This window comes from Strigops habroptila, chromosome 2 (genome assembly GCF_004027225.2).
Source record: "Strigops habroptila isolate Jane chromosome 2, bStrHab1.2.pri, whole genome shotgun sequence".
Classification (NCBI taxonomy): domain Eukaryota; kingdom Metazoa; phylum Chordata; class Aves; order Psittaciformes; family Psittacidae; genus Strigops; species Strigops habroptila.
In genome coordinates, this window is record NC_044278.2 from 109,168,248 (window position 1) to 109,191,908 (window position 23,661).

Below are 23,661 nucleotides of genomic sequence, written 5' to 3' on the forward strand. Positions count from 1 at the left end.
GAAGATAGTATTTAATTGCACAATCACAATTAAGTTCAAAACACAGAAAAGTAGCTTTTACATTTTAAGCCACAGCATAAAGGATATATTGCTGCATAGCTACCCTCTGCCTCATCTCTAAGGTCATGGGGGCCAGGATTTCTACCCTTTGAAAAACTAAGAGAGAAGGAAGTCCCAGATGCCATTAGGGTGGGGTTTTTTGGTGTTTTGTTAGGGTTTTTTTTAATAAGGATGACAATCAGAACCTCCTACTTTACCAGACGGAATCACCATGCAACAGACTCTCACTCCCTGCTCAAAAATGAAGACACAATTAAATTTTGTTGTACTTTTGCAGGCAAATAACCAACCCCAAACTTCTGCCAGGAAAAGCAGTCTACAGCAAAAAGCCAACAATAGGAACAGAGAAAAGAAGTGCTCATTTGAGAAGCAGAAATACTTTAATTCAGTCTTCATATAAACTATTATTAATACACACTACACAAGTATCTAGACAAGGGCAAAACTTTAAAAAATAAGTCCTGCTGTCCCTGTAACAGTTACCCTCTTTTCTCAAGTCCACAAGAAAGCCAAAACAGAAACCAAAGCAGTAGCTGAAGTTAATCAATATTAATTATTAATAAACAGCAATCAATGTATTTCCTCACATCCATGGAGGCAGTTTCCACGGAGGAAACTCATGAGAAGAGTTACGCCAGCTCCCTTTTAGGAACCAGAAAGTTTTTTATTCGAAGTGACACAAAGGCATATGAGTGAAACTGCTTTCCTTCGACAGGAAAGTTACACAAACGTCACCTTAGTACTGAGCTAGTTTTATGAAGAGAAAGAGTAGTTGGCAAGGAAGGCCTGGTATCCTCATAATGATGATACAGTTTACTATTACACAACAGTGTTAGGCAGTTGACTAATCATCTTCTGTAGCACAGTTTTCCATTCTTAGGACGCCGCTGGCTTAAGCTTCAGCAGCTGGAGGATGACACTGCCAAAGACATTTTGGAAGTTTCCCTCTTTACGAAAGAAACGTACGAACTGTGCCCTTTATCGTCCCCCTGCAGATGGGGCATTTTCTAAGGGATGGTGCACAATCTTTGCATACCACTAAGTGACCACATGGAATAAAAACAATAGAAACTTCTTTGTCCATGCAAACTTTACATGTTCTTTCCTCTTGCAGTCTTCTTAATTGTTCTTCCATAGGTAAACCTGAAAGAAAATAGTTAACTTTTTAATAAGCCTGAACTTAGGTGCATTCTTGTTAGAATACATCCATGTTACCCTTTCTTTCCCTCCCTGTATTCACTAAATATAGATGGCAGTGAGAAAATAAGTACATTTTCCCGAGTTCAGAAAGTGGCATGCAAGGAACTAGTCTGTACTTTCCACTTCTGTGAGACAAACAGCTCAAGGCTTGGAGGCCAACTGTAAATCTTGAGGCCAACCCCATGTTTACATTTTGGCAAATTATATACTTTTCTTGCTTGGGTATTTGAAGCCCAGAGCACACGCTGACTGGCAGAAGTGAGCTATATTCAGGCTTGTGTACTTTTCTGCAGTCTATTAACTTATTAAACTACATGACTAAGAACCAGAGCAAACTCAATCCTATGCCTGACAAGTTTTCAGCTACCCCACTGTTGGTCAAGCTACATCTTAGGACACCTACAACCAGAGGAAAAGCAGAGATGATGATACCTGCTGTGAAATGCTAACCTACTATTCATTGTCCAGTCTTTACCAAATGCCTGAATAAGAGCTTGTATCAGGATCAAGTCCAGTATGTGCTTAAACTGTGAAGCTCCAGAAAGCTCTACCTATGATGCAAAAGCATATATAAGAACACAGCTTACAGCAGACAGACTTGCTTGCAAGTCTGTGCATACACTGAACTTTTTCAGGTAAGTCCACCTTACCAAAGCAGAATTAGGGCGAGTGTAAAGCATAAAGCCTATTTCTTTAGCAAAGTCATTTTCTTCTTTAGGATGTTAGCTGTTTGTCTCACAATACCCTTTAAAGTAAGAATGTAGAGTTTGAGGTACCTGAAACATCTTCTGTGGGAATATACTTCAAGTTCTTCTCCACTAAAATAAGAGAAAAAAAAAAAATCCTTAAACTAGTCATTTGGCTAATCTACATTCAAACAGCATGTGACTTTTTTTTTTTTTTTTTAAATCTTTAGGTTGCTATGACAGCACTGATTATGTATTTCTATAAAGTTATATCTTTAAAAAAATAAAAAGACAGACATACCAAACAGATCTTTGTACAGTACAGGGTCACAATCTCGTAGACAGTTTCTGAATATGCTGGCTGCTTCATTTCCTTTCACTAAAACTGTATCTATCAGTTCCCTTGCTTGCAGTGCTGTCTGAGTCTTTTGCTTAATAACATCATGCTCAAGTTCCGTGATCACTTTGGCTGATAGCAAACTCTCAAGGATTGGAAGTACACATGTTAAACGTTGGAATAAAGCCATTCGATTCTTTCGGATTAAGGACAAATCATCTGGAATGCAAAGAGGATTAAATGTTTTTTAAGAATACACTACTCCAACTTGCACTTCTGCTTAACAATAATTGACACATTCTTTAAACTCTGAAATGTTCATTTACTACACACTGTTATTTAAGAACTGAGTAAGTTTTAGTGGCATTCACACAAAGAACAGACTTAAGAAAACCACATACAAGCAGCTTCTGAGCTGAAGCCTTTTCACCAATGAAGCCTCCTGCTCCCACATCTAAGTTAAATTATCTGAGGGAATCTTGTCTAACTTCACACTAGCAAGATTTACCTAGAACTACAGAATACCAGGATGCAAGAGACCTCAAGGATCATCTGGTCCAGTCCTTCTTGGCAAAGCATGACCTAGACTAGATGTCCCAGCACCCTGTCCAGCCAGATCCTAAGTGTCCAGTGTTGGGGAATCCACCACTTCCCTGGGGGGATTATTCCAATGGCTGACTGTTCTCATTGCGAAAAATTTTCCTCTTGTCTCCAACAGCAGTCTCCCTGGGAATAACTTGTGCCAATCACCCTTCATTTTTTCCATGTGACTCCTTGTAAAAAGGGAGTCTTCATCTTCTTTGTAGCCACCCTTTAAACTTAGGTTCTCCACAGAATTGCAAGAACAATGCCTCTGCATTCAACCAATGCTGACTCACTAACAACCGATTAACTTTAGTCAGTGGCAGTCAAAATCATGTCCGAGATGTAGATATAAATCAAGCTTTTCTAAGAGGTGTCCAACAGAATTATGTGGAAGAAAACCAAAAAATACAACCAGACTCAGGAGATTCGCCTTTTTTTTTTTTTATGTAGCCTATCGCAAAAAAACAAAAAAAATCATTTTCATGAAGATTTAATGGCTGAATTCATCTGTGCTTTTTTGCTAGAGCATGCAAGTAGGAAAGCAACAGTCTTAATTCAATTTATAATTGAGAAGTTCCATTACTGCTTCACAGACTCCAAAAATAGTGGGATTTTTTTAGGCTTCAAAACTTATATGGTATTAAAACAGTAGGAAACACTGAAGACACCTCAAACACAGTTAAAGAGCTGACCTAGATAGTTGAGTCAGACACAGAAAAAGCCAAACTTTGGCTGTCTTACAGAATCTAAATTTGTAAAAATTTCTGGCCTCTTCTATGAGGTGGATATGGTGGCTCAGCAGGAGATGAAGTGGGTCAGGTGATTCTGAACCCTCAGCACCTGTATGAACCATCCTTCTGAAGAGAAACAAAACAATTCCCAGACTGCTAGATCCATACAGATACCCTGACAATGCTTTTACAGAAGACGATCCTAATAGCAATTAAGTAAATCACCTAGTGAATAAAAACAATTATAGAAGCTCTACATAACACAAGCCACTTCTGCTTTCACTTTTTTTCATGCCTCATGCATACCTGATGCCGCTTCTTCAAATTGTTTTTCTTTCTCTTCTTCCCTCTTCTCATGTTCAGCAGTGAGCAGATCAGACACAAGATCTTGAATGTCCTTGTAGTTTTCTCCAGTGGCCAAGATTTTACTTTGTACTGTTTGCTTTATCAGCCTTCTACAGAATCCCATCTCCAAGGCAGTTTTAACCACAGGTGTGTTCATCATGATTACATCTTCTGAATGACTCACTCCAGGTTCAAAATGAATAACTAATCAAAGAGGAAAAATACCATGTATACTATAAAAAATAAAACACCTATACAACCCAGAAGTCAGACACAGCAACATTATCTACACATATGCATATATACATGAATACCTAGCATTAAAAAGCTTCAATGGTTAAATACCTGGTTTTAAGTAGTTAGCTTAAAAAAAAAACGGAAGCTAGTTACTTAGATTCACTCAGATTGAACCAATACTAAACATCAATCCATGTGAAGCTTTCACTAAAATCTAGAATAACCCTGAGAAACCACAGATAATTCCATTGTTTCTTAGCAGCTTTTTTTATACTTAGTCATTTCTAGCTTCAGCCTTGAAAAATGTTGGGGGGGGGTGTCAAAATTCAAAGTTTACAATAGTACAATTGTTCTATTCCAGCTCTTGATCAGTATTTTCCATTCAACTTACTAAGCTCACCAGACACGTGAGATTCCAACTCATTGTCCTCAACCAGCAGGAACTACGATAACCCACTCACTCTCTGGGAGGAGTTTATTTCCACTGTAACTACAGTCCAGCTCAGAAAGACTTCACTTTATCGGCTTGTCCTACCCTCTCCTTGACCACTACTGCTCTACTCTGAGAATTTATCTAGCTACACTACTAAAAATGGAGTTGCATAACGACATAGTCATGACACCCTCTAGCAACCATTCCACCTAGTTCTATAACATAGCTCAATTTAACAAATGCCAAATTGATTTGTTTAACCCAACCATGAAAGTAGAAAACACAGATACAGTGGATGCCAAGCATTCAAAGCCAAAAATCTCAGTGTGATCTTTTAGTATGAAAATAAGGAAAACAAAAGACAAGATCTCTTAAAGATGCTTCCTTGAAGGTTGTTCATGTTACAAAATTACTTAGAAAATCCTTACAATAGTGTTCTTTCCAAGAAAATGTAAGAATTGTTAAGCAAGTTACCTCTGGATAGCAAAATAATAGCATCATAGAATGATTTGGGTTGGAAGGGACCTTAAAGACCATCTAGTTCCAACCAAAATGCTGAGGAAGTTTAAAAACATGCTTTAATATACATACTTGGGGGATCAATGTTTTCATCTACAGGCGTATCAGAGGTTGACAAGAGCTGTGGAAAACAAAAGAACTACATTAGTATGAAAGTATTGCTTTTCCCACTACATACCTTTCTAATACATTCTTCCCTCATCAGCCATGCTAAGCTTTTTATTTGAAAGCATATTTGTACAACTATATAATCAATATAAAGTTAGTACTGATCACTTCCATGAAGAGAAGTTTGGCTTACTCTTGCCATAAGAGTTATGGATAGAAATAATTCAGGCTGTCCACAACTGAGTTCTGAAATAACAATTACTGATCAGCATTACTCACTGAAGTTTATACAATCAGAATTTCCCTCTCCTGACACAAAGGAGCTCACTGCCTCATGACACTTTCCATAAGTATCTGTACAGGTTGTCTCTACTAGTCCCGGTCCATTAGCCATGGTTCAGCACTGGCTTAATTTTTGTGCTGATGAAGAGCATTTATCATGTTAGAAACCTAGTAGAAAGATATGCAGAAATGAGGCAGAAGGATGGACTGAACTCCCCAAATGAATGTAGCAGTCTTTTTAAAGAGAAAACAAAGTTACAGGACAGTAAAGTTTACCTGTTCAAGAAGATGGGGGAACCTGGCCTGAATTTGACTTACAAACTCTCCTCCTTTTACACGAAGCAGATACTCACATCTGAAACATCGACAAAAAAGTATACTAAATTATACTTTCTACTTGCCAAAGGAAAAAAAAAACAAACCTAAGAATCAAGGAGTTTACAGTTACACAGCATAACTTTTAAGCATATGTTTCTCTTCCTTCATAAGGGAAAAAGTTCTCTTAATTGGAAGCCTCATGTAGCCTGGTGACACTTTGATAAAGCTTTCCATGATGTTCAGCCATCAGTAGGCTTAGGTATATAAATGCAGCAGCTTTACATTCTGCTACCACTTCTAATGAAAATGGCATGTCATGAGAAATGACACGTTGTCAGCATCACTACACAGTACAATGATAAACTGTTTCCGTTTCACATCTCAGCATTCTTATCTCCCACTTAAATCATTCAAAATAAGTTAGCAAAATTTAAAACCACTATCAAAGCCAGATCTACTTCACTAACACAGAGTATATCTCTTTAGTTCATCTACTGACAGGCATAACACAGAAGGAAGTAAAGCTGTCATTTTACTCTCCTTACATCATGAAGTCCAACAGTAGCTGGTAAAATGCCCATGAAAGACTCGTTGAAGATCTGTGATGTGAATTATTAGCTTTCCTGAAATTAATTGCAGCTATTTGTCATGTAGGCAGAGATTTCCACAGGCACAGAGAGCAATTAGGTATGCAACTGCCATTTAATTAGGGGGATGTTAAAAAGTTACGTCATTTTTCCAAGAGACATATTAAACAGCTGCTGAAATCTTCACAAGCCTTACCACACCTACGAAACTAAACTGCATGAGCCGAAAGACTAGTTCAAGAGCTTTCAGCATGGGCACGGAACTAGACCGAGAGTTAAATGTTCTTTCTACTTAATTTCTCAGCAGCTTTTGCTCTCCGCAGTCTGCCTCTGACTGCTTCTTTCAGTTAAGTATGCTCATTAACAATGCAGGCTCACAGCTTTTAATTACAAAGTGGAAAGCATTAAATATCATGCTTAATGAAGAAACGTTTTAAGGCCACCTTAGCACCTCAGAGCTTTTAAACAGAGGTACATGAAATACACCCAAATGAAAGAGTGAATTTGTACATCAGATTGTGCAGTTAAACAGAACTATGAAGTGCAGTACGTATCTGCCAAAATTAGAAGTATTAAGATTGTGAACAAATTATGCTAAAGATTTTGCAAGTTACCTCGGAAACCACTTTGCATGCTCAATCCATGGATCATCTCCAGATTCCCAGCACCTTAAACCACCATCACAGCAAAAACACTTGACATCATCGTTGCGGCCTTTAAAAGAAACAAGGCAAACTATCTAGCAATCATTCACACCACTTATGTTAAAGTAAATGATGACATAGCAATATGAGTAAATCCAGAGACTTCAGTTTTTCTTACCTACATAGTAGAAACCAGCATCTGCAAGCTGTTCAGGCTGAACTGGAATTCTAGTTGGCCAATTTATGAATGTTTTAACACGTGCTTCATGGGTTTGCATGCTCACATTTGAAACATTGAAACTTTGCTGGTCTCGGGTGAGGTTCTCCACAAAAGGGCAGTTAGGAAAGTGTCTCCGATGCTCTGACATAGCATTATCTTTTGGTTCCCAGTTACTCAGCTGACCACCACAGCTGAAACAAGCAACTTTGTCCGCTGTCCCCAAGTAGTAAAGTCCAGCCTTTGCCAGATCAGTGGGCGAGATAAACGTCAGTGGCCACGAGTGAAAAGTGAGTAGCCTAGCATCTTCTGTACTCATGGCAGGATTGTGAAGTTTAGGTCTCAAGAATGAAAGGTCTTCAACTGCCCTAGTAGTTACTGGGTCTTGAGGAAAACTGAAAAAAGAGCCACTGAAATATCCAACTTGTTCTGAACTTGGAGAAAGTGTTATGGAATGTAGAGATGGCAAGAGACTGTTTACGACCGGAGAAGAAAAGGTAGAATGAGAGGGCACTCCAAGGGTGTTAACTGAAAGCATGCTTTGAACAAAACTGCAGCTAGGATACAGCTGTTTATGTCTTTCCATAGCATTATCTCCTGGTTGCCAGTTGTCTAATGTTAAGCCACAACTGAAGCACTTAACTTTATCTTGCACACCAGTGTAATAAAACCCAGCCCGGGCAAGACTCCGTTCTGACACCGGCACGTTAACGGGGAAAGTAGAAAACGTTGACATTCTGTAGAGTTCACAGGTTAAGTCATACTTCAGTTCACCACAGAGAGCACTCTGCTTCATGATGCTAGCCAAGAAAGGGCTGTTCTCCACTATGTTCATAATGGACTATATTTGGAAGAATGGGACAAGTCTTCCTCTGGGAGGTAGTTGTGTGCACTAAAGGCAATTTGGAATAACCCCCACCTGTACAAAAGCAAGCTTGAAAATTAAATACTTTAATGTGCGACTTTGAATGCATATGTGAATAGAATGAGCCCCATGATTAACAGCCTTTAAACATTTGGGAAGTTTTTGTATTTTAGTTTATACAACTGCTGCCTGGCAAAAGCTGCCCTATCCCATTTTGGGAATTGAAGGAAGCATGTCAGAAAGGACCTTCCCTTGTAACACCTAGTCATAACATGCTTTCCTTGTACTGTATATCTGGGAGAGCAGTATCAATTTATCAGGCTAGTGGAGGTGGGATCCAGAAGGGGAAAACCTCAAATGAGTTTATTGAAATCCTTTGTCAATAAAGAAACTAAGATGGGGGGCAACTAAAACGACACCATTTTTAACCAGAACATGTGTTAAATGATTTAAGAACTATTTCACCCTAGACAGCTTATACATGTAAAAATTTCAGTTTGGAAACCTCATTAGGAGGCTGAAAATAATGGTTTACCAAGCTCAAATGGCAGATGAAAATAGAGCCCCTGAACTGACATTACTGAACTGATCTGGAGTATTTGCTTTTACTAAATTTCAAAAAAAAACAAAAGCACCAACCTTCAACTTCCATACATTGTTATAACAGTTGTTGAGACTAAAGAAGCTAGTTTATACTCAACTTCACGTAGATTGACTATTCAGCTACGAGAGAAACAAATCCTCTACACTGCCCCTGACACAGATGAACTCTCTTCATTAACAAGCCTGGAGTAACCCCAGGATTTTCTGTCTATAACACTGTCAGCACACACAGAGCAGAGCATTTCAGTTTTAACCTGGTGCCTTAGTTACAAGTATAGAGTTACCAAATTTAAGATAAATTAATTGCTTTGTGTCAGGACATTCTAATGCTTTATGCCACTGAATTAAGTTGTTTCTGTATGCCATGCTTATGGCATACAGAAGCAAAGAGAATCCTCAGATTAAAAAAGAAATAAAATTTGAAGCCTTAGTTTCTTTATTTGTGCACAGAACTACCTCCCAGAGTTCAGACTGATGTCCCTTTAAGGTGCCTACGCCTCCATATTTACGCTGAGTGTTCACAAGAAGAAACTGTAAGTATCTATAGTTTCAATCATTGAATTCTTTCGGGCAGAACAAAACCTGCAAGGAAGAGAGAGGAGTGTTTCAAAAATATACAAAATGAGGCTAGTGTAATGTCTATGCAAACAGAAACTACACAAATAGAAATATTAACATCTCAAGGTAAGCCTTTTTGTAACATTAGCTGGAAAGTTTCAGGGACATACTGTGACACGGGGTGGATTTTACACAATTTCCCTGTTACTGACACATATGCAAATCTATTTAATCCACAAGCAGAACTTTTCTGGCAAGTGGATGAATCAGGCCGCTTGATCACAAGCTGTGTAACTGAAAGTAGTATCTTGTAGGAAAGAAGATGCATTCATTGAAATGGGTTTGCAGATTCCCAAGCAATGAAGATCCAGTTTTATTCCACTAACTTAAATTAAGAGTACTGAAATTTCTTATTTAGGTAAGTCCAACAATACCTAAAGCACAGGACATCCGCAAAACTGAACTTCACAAAAAATTCAGGTAAAGGCAAAGATGAAGTTCAAAAGTTTTTAAATATATAATTTCACATTTATTCATATAGAGCAGTCTGTTGTACAGTACCAATTCCTAAAAAGTTCTTCCAGGAAACACTCAAAACAGATATACTTGTCATGATCAGAAGCAGCCCTAGGAAAAACACCTACTGGAAAACAGCAAAGCATTTCCTATTCATCTCAATAGCTCTCAGTAGATTTGTTCTTAAGATGGTCACACTACTACTACTACTAATTTCTTAATCACCGAGAACATTAGTTACAAATGTCTTACACCAATCCACTCCTTTAACACCAATGGTAGGACTAAACTATCAACATACACGAATTATGCTAATCCAAGAAGTTAAGTCAGTTTCTGTACTGGAAAAAGTCAGATACCTCATAGTAAATGCTGGAAATATCAGAGCAAAATGAGACCCTAATAACCTTAAAACATTTAGGATCACTTAAAGCTGAGATCCTGCGGTCGTTTTCTGCCAAACACTCTTCTTCCGGTATTATCCTCCACTATAGCCTTGAATACCCTTGATTTCCACAGCGACCCAACTGCTCTGAATCTCAAGGGCATTTTCCTCTTTTGTTATCCTGGAGTATCAGCAAGAAGTTACCTAAGTCCCGAACAGTGAAATTTAAAGCGTAGCAACCTCAAAGCTCAATATTCTTCTGCTCTTGCGCTATAAGCCAGGTAGAGCACGTTCACCTTCTGAACACCTTTGGCTAAATTCATAGATCATGTCCCCAGCGGGGCTTGCGTGCGGCCGCTCCCCCGCACAGCGGCTGCCTCGTGTCCCTCCGCGGTCCCTCCCGGCACGGCTGGGCCTCCCCGCTGCTCCTCCACCCTCACGCTGCCGTCCCCGGCCTCCCGCAGGGACCAAGCCCCGCTCCTGAGCGGCCATCCTGCAGCGTCCCCCTCCTCCGCCGGACACCCTGCCTGGGGCAGAGCAGGCGCCTCAGCCCGCCCCAGTTCTCCTCCGCCGCGGCCGAGCCCAGCCGCCCTGCCCGGCGCGCTGACATGCATCTCCCCGCCCGCCAACCCGTCAGCGGGCGCAGCTCCCGTCGCGGCCCACAGAGCAACAGCAGCGCCACCCCAACAGAGCCCCACCAGGCCGCGGTCCAGCTCCGCCCGCTCCCTTTCCCCGCACTCACGATCTCCGGACAGGCCCCTCACAGCAGGCGGCCCTGGTCCGCGCCCCAGCCTATATAGAGTGCCTGGCAAAGGGCGGGGGACGGGAAGAGGTGCCCTCAGCCGGCACCGCCCAGCCCAGGAAACTCAGTGGAAGCGCCGCACCGGCAAAGCCCCGGCAGGGGCCGGGCGCATGCGCAGCCTGACGGGGCGGTGCGTCCGCTCCCTCGGCGCCTCCCGCCGGCCCCTGCGGTTGTCCATTCGCTGTCTCCCCTACCCCAGCGAGCGCCTGTGTGTGGCGCCCGCCAGCGGGAGGAGCGTTCCCCGGGGTCGCCCGTGCCCCTCAGCCTCGCCTGTACCCTTCACCCCTATCCCTGCCCCTTAGCCCTACCCCTGCCTCTCAGCCCTGCCCCTCAGCCCTAGCCGTGCCCCTCAGCCCTGCCCCTCAGTCCCGCCCGTTCTGCGCTGAGGGGCAGGGGGCGGGCAAGGCAGGGGGCAGGCCGTGGTGTCACGGGGACGTTAGGTACTTTCCGCCCGGCCGGGGAAACCCCCCCCGGAGGAGCGTGCTTCCCAACGGTGGGGATTTCCAGCTGCGTGAGGCTGGCGGGCGGCCTGGGTGGCCTCTCCCCCCCGCCGCCGGGAAGGGGAGCAGCCTCGGCCCACGGCCTTGCCTGCGGGACATCGTGCTGCACTGACGGAAAAGAGCGGCTGCTGCAGGGGCAGCCCCTCGGGTCGCAGCTCGGTTCCCACTGGCACCACTCTCCCCACAGCGACCAGGCAGAGCCCGCTCCTACAGCTTTGCTGACCGCAAGGAGGTGGCGAGGACGGGACCTGTTGTAAACCCCGCAGGTTTACCTTGTTCTTGACTTGGCCACGTTTCGTGATACAGGCAGCTCTACAGACTGCAAGAGGGGTTACAAGACAACCGATGAAAGACTTTAGTCATTGAGAGTCACAGGGGAAGAACAGAAGGAAGGCGAAACACGATATAACTTTCCACTGGAGGGGTTTAAGACAGTATCTGTGCATATAGAAATCTGAAAAACTTCCACAGCAGGTACCAGATCACAAACGGAAGCTCAGAATCTCCCAGCACAGTCATGGTCTGTCATTTCTTATAAAGAAACAGCAGATACAACATTTTAAAAAGCCCCATTTAGTAATGACAGAATGGTTGAAGGGTGTTTACATAACTGAGAACTGAAGTGTAAAAATAAAGGAAGTATAACTGAACAGAGCATTATGACACTAGCAGGTAATTTTCTGTAACAGAGTTCCAGTAAGATGAATTTGCAAGAGACTCATTCATATATTTCCTAAAACTGTTTCAAATTTCCTGTAATATGTGATGACATTTATCATGTATAACAATACTATGTCAAATTTCAAACAGCCAGCTGCAGTGGCAGCTAGTACAGCATAGCTTCTACTGTGACACCATTTAACTCCGCATAATTGTAGATACAGAAACATTTGCTGTTTCAGCAGTTGCACAAAAATACCCCGGGTTAAAAACTCCTTTTAAAAGTTTAAAATGGTTATCAGGTTACTGATAGGTCATTTTAAGGAAGCTGCTGACATGGAGAAGACAAGATTTAAAAACTGAGTCAGCTGAGAGTGATGGGGTATGGGATTTCGAGTTAAACATGGGGAACTGTTAGGGAGCCAAGCTCTGTGTATGTGCGTGTGTGTGTCACTCCACCCCTAGCCACGTATCTGCCCATTGCCCCTCTATACCCTTTGCCTCCTTCCAACTTGGCAATAAAACCTGTGCTTTTCCTCCCCTCCCAGGCCTCCAGGTCGGCAGTTTCAGGCCCTCCCATTCTGCTTGGCAAGCCTCCTGTCACAACGAGGAGGAAGTGGAAGGGGAGGAACAAAATAGCAGGCTGAACTGCTTGTAATAGCTGAAAAAGAGGTGTAGCTGCCCTGAGCTGCTGGACTCTTTCTACTTCCTTTGTTTCTTCCAGTATAGTAGCAGCTCCCCCAGCTCTCCATTCCCAGCAATTCCTTTGCTTTTCAGAGAAAGAGGTAAGAGGGAACATTACCCACCAGTTTAGCTGCAATTATGGATACTCATTTCCCAAAGGACATGAAGTAAGAACATCACTAGAAGTTTCTTCTTAGGACTGAAATTCCTGAGGAACAGTGCATTATTATCAGCATCCTGAGTCTGGCTTCAACCTGGGACCGAGGTCACTCTCCAGCGGCAGAGAGAGAGGACAGCAGTGGTGCTCAGGTCCTACCCAAGCTAAATGCAGGCTTCGGCTGTGGTTCTCAGGCTGTGGCACATCACAGTGGGACTGAACCTTATTATTCCAACACTTTCACTTGCTGCAACAAGCTTTCAAGATCGCAGTTTTGACTTAAAACCAGTAGGATTAATAAAATGAAGCAAGACACACTACTTTGCAGACTCTGCAAAGTAGAGTCAAGAATTCAGATAAAGTCACTCATTCAGATAAAGTTGTCCTCAACTAAAGGAGATTGCTTTCTTACAGAGGTCCATCTAATCACAGAGGTGGAAGTGCTAATAAAAGTTTGGCTGCCACATTACCAGTGTTTATGTAAATAGACCTAATGGCAGTGTTGACTGAAACAACAAAGGTGATACAGCAAATTTCTGGAGGTGAAACACAGTAACCCTACACCATGAGTGCATTATCAATGCCATCATGAAATAGGACAGACAGCCCTTGAAGTACCTGATGTAACCACATTCCCTCTCTTCTCTGAGGGGCCTGAAGAATGTCAGTCTCCCCATGCTGTCATCCTTCTCTGACACCTTCTTCACTGTTCTGTCTTCCACAGCATTAAAAAGCCTGGTTTAATGTTGCCTCTGTAACACACCCCTAAACATCTATGAAGGAGAAGAGAGGGAGAAAAGGCACTGTTACTTGCCTTTCCATTGCTACTGCTCTTCTCTCCCCTAAATTAGGGAAAAAAAATACTGTTATCTGGTTTCTCACCACCATAAGTGACTGGCAGAATATCTCACTAGGATTTCAACCTTACAGTTAGACATGGACAACCTTAACAACCTGACATGCACAAATATTAACCATGGGTTTTATCTTGTGTTTACTGGAGATACAACCAGCTCAAAGTAGCAAATTCATCATGACAGTGCTACCAAGGATAAGATAACAACATAATCTGCAGTTTCAGTAATACTGCTCTGCTCTTTCGTCCTGGCCAAGAACGTAACCCATAGTTGCTTTTTTGTCTTACTGACAAGCATTCAGGTAGGCAGGAAAATGAACTCCCTAGAACATTAAATGTATTACTTCAAGTGTATCTATCTATAGCCTGCCTGGCTGTTGATATATAGAAATTACAGAAACTATCTTAATTCCAAGCTACTTTTACGAGTGAGAAACAAGGTGTGTCTCCAGGGCCTCATAAGGCTTCATCAGGAAGCCACACAACTCAGCTAGTGAACTGAGAGATGGAAGGAGACTCCTATACCCACTCTCCCACCAATCTAAACCCACCTATAAAATCTGTATTAAAAAATAGAAACAGTTATTGCTGGCTAGTGCCCACAGTTTTCAGCTTCCCAAAGGTATCAAACGGCTCTGTGGAACATGATCTGCTTATTTTGAACTTTGGAGCGTTAGCTTCATCATAGCATCAAGCCCCTTTCCAGCAGTAAAGGGGTAGGTTTTGTCTGTTAAGCTGACCTAAGATGGCAATTAGCATGTCACAAAAAACTACTAAACAAATTTTCTTTGGAAGATGTGGTTCATCAACTCCTTCAGGTCTTAAGAGGAGGATAATGATGAGAGAAATAGGAAAAAGTAGATATTAAGGAAAACTTAGGAAACCCCAACTTGATACAGAAAATATTAACTGCAGGTAAAGAGGCACTACCTATTTAATTTACAAATTAATCCAAGTCCGAAGAGCAGAGTAGTTCTGACATGCTGTAAACATGAGACCAGCAACTTATGTTTTGATAACTTAGGTTATCAAAACAACATAGCAACAGGGCACCTGCTTCTAGACTAACAGTAACTATTACTTTTTTTAAAAAATGAGACTTTTTTATTTGCATTTGGGCATATAGCAAAAAAAAAAAAAAGTGTAAAAAGCTCATAAGACTCAAATATCATATCTAGACATGAAGGGCACCCATGACTCATTGCAATAACCTCAAATGTTCAAGGGGAAAAAAAGCAAAACCCAGAGCGTACATCTCACTGCTCTCTTACTGAAGGTCAGTACATTTGCAATCTGGAAAATTTCCATTCCATTTGCGCTCAGACAGTTTTGTTTTTCACATCCTCCTACACAAAGGATCACGAGTACAAATGTTAAAGTTTACCTGAGTCAGTTGTGGGTTTTCTCACGTTTAGTGCTCAGTTAAATTCTCCCATAAGCAATAAACAGTCTCAAAAACCTGTCGAAGTCACACTGAGTAAGTTGAGGCTTTTAGATCAGTCAGAAACTCTCTTTCATTGTTACTTACTTGGATTATAAAAAGGTTTGGAGTGAGTTGCTGGAAGATCTTGGTAAATGCTGCGTTCAATTCCCTTTTTTTTAGATTTAGAATCTATTCAGCAGGTTTCTTCCTGCTGTCATAGTAAAAATGTTTCTCTAGATCTTATTTCCCTCGTTTATTCCTGATCATCTCTCTGCAGATTTTACATCCTTCCTAAGGTGTTTAATTTGCTTTAGTTGAACTAGCTGTTGCTATTCACGTTCTTGGGGGACCTTGTATGTCAATACTCCTTCAACTGAAAGAGAATCAGATGTGGCGCTGTTTGATTTCCTGAGGATAACACTGGAGGTTTACTACTAAGACTACTACTAGGTCCAGAAAGATACAAGTTGTTTTGTGAATCACGCTCATTGTGACTGCATCACACCTTACCTAGGAACTGAATCATTGCTGTGGTGAAGGATTTTGTTTAAAAGGCCAACTACCTTAGAAATTAAATCAGAGGTTAATATTCAATTTGTGGCTGCTAGCCAGAAAATACTAGTTAACCTCTGAGCAAAGGCTCATCATCCTTCTTCCTGTTGTCACTATGTTTTTCCTTCAAATACACTCTAGTGGAAATACTACAATTTTAACATAAAGTCTAAGTATGTGCACTATCTAATGTGCACTATCTAATGTGCACTTTTCAGTAGCGTACTGAAGTACTGAAAAGACACAGGGTTTTCAGTACAACTGCGATTCCTATCTCAAAATATTTTTCAGAAACACTGTGTATACAAAGAGGAAAAGCCCAGCCTTTTTTTTTTTTTTTTTTTTTGTTCAGCATCAGCCAGTGGCTGCACTGACTTAAAATCCATCTATCTCAGTACCAGCCAGTACCAGCCATCCCAGGTAGCAGATAACCTGTTTATGCAATGGAAGCCATCTCAACCTTTAATACAACTATTTGGGCCTATTATTTGAAGTTCAATGTTACTAATTGTTATAATCCAAAAGGTCACTCAAGTCCTTATTTTTGAACAAAGCTTTCTGGAGAAAAAAAAAAAGTTTGTATCCAAATAGAAACATTCTTGGCTCAGAAATTTAAAGTGCCTGTGAGTGCAGCTGGCTCAGGGAGCAGCAGCTAAATCCTGAGTTCATTACCCCACAGTGTTGCTGAGACAGAGGATACAGCAGCCTTGGAAGAGCAAAGGGTCCTTTGTTACTGTGTTGAGTTATTTCGGCAGAGAGAGACCATCTTCAGCTGGAAAAGCACTGTCCTAAAAATCACTGGGATCAAAGAATGTGAAGGGAAGGGACGATTCTCCTGTCCTTCTATTATGTGAGATTAAAGAAACAAAATAAACCACCCCATTGCTAACACCCAAAGCAATGAGTGCATGTTTTCAGAAAAAGGAAAACCTGGTAAGATATGCTTGTACAGTGTCTGGAAAATGAAGGCCCAGCCTCTGAAGCTATAAGAAGTCATTACTTTAGAAAACATTAATGTCATAAGTAGACATGAAATGGATTTTATCCTGCTTGGAGAGTAAAGCACAGACTTGAAACAGACAAGACCACCAGCTGTGAGAGTCAAGGTGCTGTGCTTTCTTCAGGCTCTGGTAATAGTGAAGATTAAATTACCGTCTAAGGGCTGGCACAGAAGAAATCTGTCTCAATATCAAATGTTTCGAAGCTTTAAGCACACAGGATCACTTCTAGCACCACCTGCCCATTGAGAAGTACAAATGCAAGGATCTGAATAAAGTATGAAGGCCTTGTGGTTTGATTCTGGCCTCTTGCCACTTCCTTATGACTTCCTTGGTTTTATTCTAGAGAAAGTTAACTTAACTCGAGGCCCTTCCTAATGCAGTGTTGAATGGGTATCTAACTGCGAACCTGGTTTTTGTCTGAGCTTTGTCAAACACATGCTGTAGGTCTCCAGAATGCTGTCTCCTTCATTTGGCTACTCAATTATAAGCATAAAATAAGTGACTGTGAGAACATATCCAAAATAAAGCAGGTTATCTTTCTCCGAAAGAATATACAACAGTTTGGCATTGGCCCAGGACTGTAGGAGTTTCTGTTTTCTGCGGGTCTGTTTTTCTTGCTTGGAAACAATAGTGGTATTCATGCCTGGGCAGCTCATGAGGTTACCACTTCTGAAGCTGCATTTCTCAATATGCAGCAATCTCTATAAAAGATGCAGCATACTTCAGACCTTAGCACATTCAGTGTTACCACAGTGATTTCCCTTCTGCTGGCTCCTATGGAGTAATTAAAAAAATAATTTGGTTTGAAGTGAAACATAGCATGTACATATGAAGCTGCTCCGTCCTGCACACAGACATGTAGATCTATGGGCCAAGGCTTTGTAGATTGAAATACATATACACTGTGAGGGCTATGCTTTTGTTTCTGCCCTTTCAAATCTCTCTTTCCCTTTCCAGTCACCTCCTTTCTAGCCAACGTTAATCTTCTGCACACAGAAAATGAGCACATTTATACAATAACCTATTTGTCAAACGTTGTTTTGTGGCTTTAGTTACTCCGCACAAGTGCTTTTCAGCTGACAAGTTGTTGGCTACATCGTTTGCAGGTTGTCAGGCCTCCCACATTACAGTATATTTGCCCAGCCCTAGCAAGAAAGACTATGGCTTTTTCACGGACAAAGATAAGCTACAAAATTCATTGCAAACCTATTTCTTCTGTTCAATAAATAGTTGAACAAAAGGCAAGCCTCTGCAAAGCAATGCGTATTTGTCTTCTGTAATATAACACTATGTCAGGCACCACAGAAAGCTATAGAAAGCAGGCATGCTACAGCAGCTCTGAAAACAAAGAGAGCTGCTGACCGGCAAAACTCTTAGGTAACACCAGAAAAAAAAAGGTGCAGAATTTGAATGTCAGGCAAGAGAAGAACAAAAGTTTCAATTATGCCATTAGCAAGAGAGAATAATCTAGTAAAATGTAGAAACGCTGTAGAATAAGTATATATATATGGTCAGTCTTTAAGTCAAACGAGAAGAAAAAGATGCATTTAGAATGCATTTTTTATTAAATCCTGAAATAGATGTTCAAAAATGGATTAAATGCACCATGCTGAAGTGCCTTTTTCTCTCTCTTAATTGCTAAGGAGGTGAGAGTGTTAAGTCACTAGCGAGCCTCTTCTGAGGCTATTAGGACAGATAATACAAAACAAATCTGGCTTTTGTCTCATGTTTCTGTAACATCATAGGAGGCTAACATAACTAAAATCAGCAGATGAGGGAAAATGATAGATGAGTCAATGGTTGCTCCAGATATACATGCTTTTCAGCATGTGGTTTATGAATCAAAGGCAGGAACCCAACAGTTGTTCCCATGAACTGGACCAGTGGTCTGGCTGGGACACTCTGCTTCTGTTTCTAGAAGCTGCAGAAAGTACAAGAAATTCTACAGCAGAAAATCATGGGTAAACACAGCAGATTTTCAAATATCTTTGTCTTTTAGTTTCTGTCCATTTTCACTTTTGGTTTCATTAAAGACAGGATTTGATAGAACTGCAGAGAAATGAAACTGAAATGTTCTCTTCTGGGTCAGGGAATCAAAAGCCATGAGCTAGTTGTTTGTCTTTTTTTAAATGCATTGCTTGGGGGGTTGTTTTTTTAGAAGATAATGAGGAAAGGGTCATTGTTTTACTGGAATAATTACACAGAATGAGCTATGACAATAACATATTCTTAGTAAGACACTATCTGTAGATGTCCACTTGGCCTGCCTGAGCTCATACAACACCAGCCCAGAAGGCCCAGGCTTGGTAGCTACATGTACTGGTCCTAGAGAGCCTCTTCTCAGCAGGAAGCATCTTCTCTGGGGTTGTGCTGCTCCTCCCTGCGGCTCACTGCTGTCCCCACTGCCACCTCTGAGCATGAAAATCCAGTACCCCCCAGCCGTGACAGCTGCATCTCACATGTTAGCAGCGGTTCTGCCATTTTGTCCTCATTCTGTATGTCCAATAAGTAAATGCAGTAGGTGACTGCTGTTTGGGTGGCCAGACAGGAAGAGAGGGCATATGATAAACTGTTCATGGGGAGGATGGTACTGCAGAAGAGCACTACAGCGTGTTTCACACATCAGGATTTTGGAAAGCTGAGCAGTTCAGACACATAGAAACTTTGAACTTTGAACACACTTATGAAGTGTGGCGTGGAGCCAGATTTCACAAGACAGGAGTCAAGCTAATCAAAATGATCTGGCTGTTCCCATCAAGGGCTGCATTTTCCAGAGTATGATCTATCATGCAGCATGACAGTGGGATTTTATTGCCAAAGAGGCGTCAGTGAGGTTTCAGATTGGTTTCTGGGGAACAAGCTTTCCAGGGGAGGCAGGAAATTTGGCAGGATTACCCTCAAAATTTGTGAGAATCATCTTTGAGGCTGAAGGGATGTGAGAGTTCATGGACTGGAGATGGATCTCCTCAGACCATGGAGCCAAGGATTCAGAGGAGAGAGGCACATGACTGCTGAAAAGCCAGAGTGTTTCTGTGGTGAATATCTGGTTTTCCAGCAGAAGTGTGTTCAGCAGCGAAAGTCCAGCCCTAGGGTTCCTCAGGCTAGCTACAGTCATCATAAACACTACAGACCACACACCTCTACAGAAAACTGCTGTGAAGAGAGGGCAGTGATACAGCCAGACACTCATTCCTTTGCCTTCTCCTTGGCGTTCCTCCTGCCCCCAAAGCCCTCACCCCTTCACCTCTTGCATCCAGCCACTGCAGAGCCCATGAGGCCATGCTTTCCCCATCTGTGCTCCAAAAGGAGCCACAAACAGCCATCTCCCTCCCTTAAAGAGCAGAAATTACAGGGTCTTGTTGACTTGCAGCACAGGAGAAGCCAGGATTTAGGTAAATCCATGTTTCCTGGGCAGCCTGTGAACTGGAAGAAGTCCAGCCCTGGCAGACCATGGGCACTGCCTGGCTTAGTGTCACATGCATCCCACATTCATCCAGTGTGGTACCCAGTGCAGAGGACACCATGGTCATGTCCCTGGCACTTGACCACACTCCTGGAGCATGAGCTGGTTCTTGGGCTCTTCACACAGAATTTAAATGGTTAAGAGGTCAGTGCACATCAGCAAGTCATAAACCATAAATTAGGCCGTTAACCCCAACACTGCTTCTGGTCACAGACGTTAATAAGGTAAAAACTTGTAGGAAGAGGGAGAACAAAGTACAGCATTGTCTGTAAGTATTTAACCACCTGTGTGCTGATGAGTGCTGGGGATGCCTGGAGTTGGGGGTTGGGGTTTTTTTTTTCATAAAACCAGAGTTCAGAAATACTATTGCAATTGTCCACAAAGTTATACTACAAGAATTAAAACAATAGATGCAATCACATAACATGCTATATAGGTTTTTCTCACAAATTTTAACTTCAGAGAATCCTCCCCTTCAGACATACTGAGCCACTTGCCATTTGGTAAGTTGTTGACTCAGAATTAGGGCTAGGAACCATTTCTGGCTGTTCAAATCCTGATCCTTCTTGCTGTGTGCTGCTCCACATGGGATGGGCTTTGTGCTGGATGCTGACATTTGGGCTCATCTCTCACACTACTTTAGAAGTAATTGAACTTGAAGAGATGTGTATTGCAGATTAAACTTTGGGTTTTTTCACCTATCTCTCTTGTACCAGCTGATTTAGAGAAAAAATTATGTTTCCCCCAAACTTTGCCTAGCAGTGTCAATTTTTTGCCAGCTCTTTTTGAAAACAGCACTTTTGGTAGTGAAATTACTCCATTAACTTTTCTCTAAAACCAAGGCAGAATCACAAATTAATTAAATTACAAACAACATCAGAGGAAAAGATTGTAGGTTTGCTAATCTCTTCCCGTGTAATTAGGTATGACGAGCCTTTTGTGTCGCTTATCTCTATTCCATTGGAAACAAAGCACCAGAGTATGAAGCAGTGACCCAGGGAGCTCATTAGGTTTCCTGGCTATTGGATTTGCAGTGGTAGTTTGGTAGTTTTTTAAAGTGGTGACTTGAACATCCCTGAGGAGCGCAGACATGCTCTGCCTGATACACGCCAGTGAGGAAATGCCGAAAAGGGGTTGGTGGTGTTTTAGCACCACCGAGTGGACAAATAAAGGAAAAAAAGTTCAATTTTGAGACGAGGTGCACGGGTGTCCTGGGCAGGCCCCAGCAGATGATAGTCCCACCATGGGGCTGGAACCCCAACTTCACCCACGTTCTTCTTTTCAAAAAGTATCCCAGAAAGCTTTCCTACACCTTGTCACCCAATCATAGAATAGTTTGGGTTGGAAGGGACCTGCAAAGGTCATCTAGTCCAACCCCCCTGCAATGAGCAGGGACATCTTCAGCTAGATCAGTTGCCCAGAACCACATCCAGCCTGACCTTGAATGTCTACAGGGATGGCACATCCACCACCTCTCTGGGCAACCCGTGCCAGTGTTTTTACCACCCTCATTGTAAAATACTCCTTCCTCACATTCAGCCTGAATCTCCCCCCTTTTAGTTTCAAACCATTAGCTCTGTTGTTACACTGCACATGGTCACGGAGCCTGGGAAAGTCACTCCAGAAAACATCAGAGCTGTAAATACAAACATGATATCTATAATAAATATAACTGTCACATAAAACCAAAGTGTGTAATTTGTAATACAGAATTTCAGTTGTCTCAGAAATAGCTCAGACATTTTTCAGTATTTTCTGCCAGTTCTGTGCCTCCCTTGAAATCAATGCCTCATTAGGTATATGACTGTGTCGTTCCATAAATTACAGGAAATAAAACCTTTAAGGTAATGTTTCAGAGTGTTTCTTATACCTCAACTGTTCTGTGGGGCTTTGGACTCTCATGGGTGGCTGGCCTTGGGCAGCTTTTAATGCTGCTCACAGAAGATATATGAAGACACGTAGCAGCTGTAGCTATGTAAGAACTGCTTTCCCCTGGCACCAGATAAGATAGTTTATTGAATGAGATAAAAGTGCACTCACCCCACATACACATCTATATTCTCTCTACTTTACTGGCACACTTTGAGCTTTGGCCAGGTCTGTCTCTGTGACTTATCAGTTATGGATCTATATTTTGGGTTATACTACAGCCTAGAGAGCCCTTTGTGCTGCTCCACAAATGCACATGCTGTCTCTTAACCAAAGCATTTAGGGTTGGCTGAGATAAGCCAGAGAGAAAATGAAAGCATGGGTTACTTTTGCTTTCATAGCAGCTCTGCAGCAGGACCACCACGATGGCCTGTGCCATGCAAGGGGTCTCAGGATCCTCCCTCACCAAGATGGTGGAAAGCAGGAAGAGATGGCTCCTTTCCAAGAGGGGACTGTATGCTGGTGTGGGAGACAAGGAGAGGCAATATTACTGAAATACATCCTGTAAAAGATTAACACTTGGATGACTGGTGAGTATCATTTGGGATACACGTGATTGCACTGCTGCAGCCAACAGAGCTCTCCTGGAACCAGCGCAGGGCAGACTGCATACATGCTTCTGAAAATTCCACTTTTAACAGCGTGTTTGCTGCTTGCTTATCACATAGAGCCTGCTTAAAATAGAAGCATCTGAGAGACAGCTGATGTCTCAGGTCCTCTCCGCTTTGAACGGAGAAAAAAAGTCCCCTTAAGAGATTCAAAGGCTACAAATTATTGTTAACTTTTGTTGTGTACTTCTCCTTCATCCCACACACACACCTCCAAAGGTCAAGTGAACACTCAGAGCCAGGTCTGGCAGTAGATTTCTCAGCTGTTTATAAGACATCAGACCACCTAAGTCCAAAACAACACAGCTGAAGAAAGCAAGAAGCCTGAATATTATTTCCCTTGTTAGGCTGGTTTGGTGGAGGAAAATCCACCTCCTACCTACCTGCCACCCTCTGGCACCAGAGGAGGCACTCACGTCTCCAGCCCCAGTACTCTATAGTACTTGGCTGCTTTATAGTTCAAGTACAGCAACCGTGGTGTTATTCCAAGTTATCTATAACCAAGATTTGTTAGTTGTACTCGTTTAACCCTTCAGAGTAAGGAGAGAATTCACAACAGGTCCTCCACATCCTGGGCATACGAGCTGTGCAGTAGGCTTCTAGGTCAGGTGGGCCAGCACGGTGACACTTCTTACTTGCTCATGGGCACTGTGCAACTCATGGGACTGGAGGCCTGAACAGATGGGGACACAGAAATTACTCAAAATCGGCTGAGATGTAGAATAAGCATGTTAGGTGCCATGCAGTATGCCCTATAATGACAACCTCAACCACCTTCTATCTTCTAAAATAAGCTTGAGCCTTTCTTCC

The 23,661-nt window shown here is 42.1% G+C and overlaps 1 protein-coding gene across 2 annotated transcripts; it reads right to left on the reverse strand.

Annotated features, from left to right (window-relative positions):
- Positions 1 to 418: 418 nt before the first annotated feature.
- On the reverse strand, positions 419 to 11,134 carry LOC115603869 (inhibitor of apoptosis protein-like). Of its 2 annotated transcripts, none has more exons than XM_030476312.1 (9): positions 10,959 to 11,134; positions 7,251 to 9,339; positions 7,043 to 7,142; positions 5,800 to 5,878; positions 5,206 to 5,254; positions 3,906 to 4,148; positions 2,248 to 2,502; positions 2,037 to 2,078; positions 419 to 1,203 (listed from the first exon to the last, which is right to left on the reverse strand). In XM_030476312.1, the coding sequence occupies exons 2-9, from the start codon at positions 8,122 to 8,124 to the stop codon at positions 1,010 to 1,012; spliced, it is 1,836 nt and encodes a 611-aa protein (XP_030332172.1). In that variant the 5' UTR covers positions 8,125 to 9,339; positions 10,959 to 11,134; the 3' UTR covers positions 419 to 1,009. The 2 variants fall into 2 exon arrangements, with proteins under 2 accessions (XP_030332172.1, XP_030332171.1); XM_030476311.1 differs by having other exon boundaries at positions 7,043 to 7,163; positions 7,248 to 9,339; positions 10,959 to 11,112.
- Between the last annotated feature and the right edge of the window lie 12,527 nt (positions 11,135 to 23,661).

What these genes read in the sequence shown, in the direction of transcription:
- LOC115603869 (XM_030476311.1), bottom strand. Translation starts at nt 8,124, where the DNA reads ATGAACATAGTGGAGAACAGCCCTTTCTTGGCTAGCATCATGAAGCAG. An exon ending in CATGCAAAGTGGTTTCCGAG is followed by an intron (nt 5,879 to 7,042) that starts GTAACTTGCAAA and finishes TCGATGTTTCAG; the next exon opens with ATGTGAGTATCTGCTTCGTG. An exon ending in TCCCACAGAAGATGTTTCAG is followed by an intron (nt 1,204 to 2,036) that starts GTACCTCAAACT and finishes ATTTTCTTTCAG; the next exon opens with GTTTACCTATGGAAGAACAA.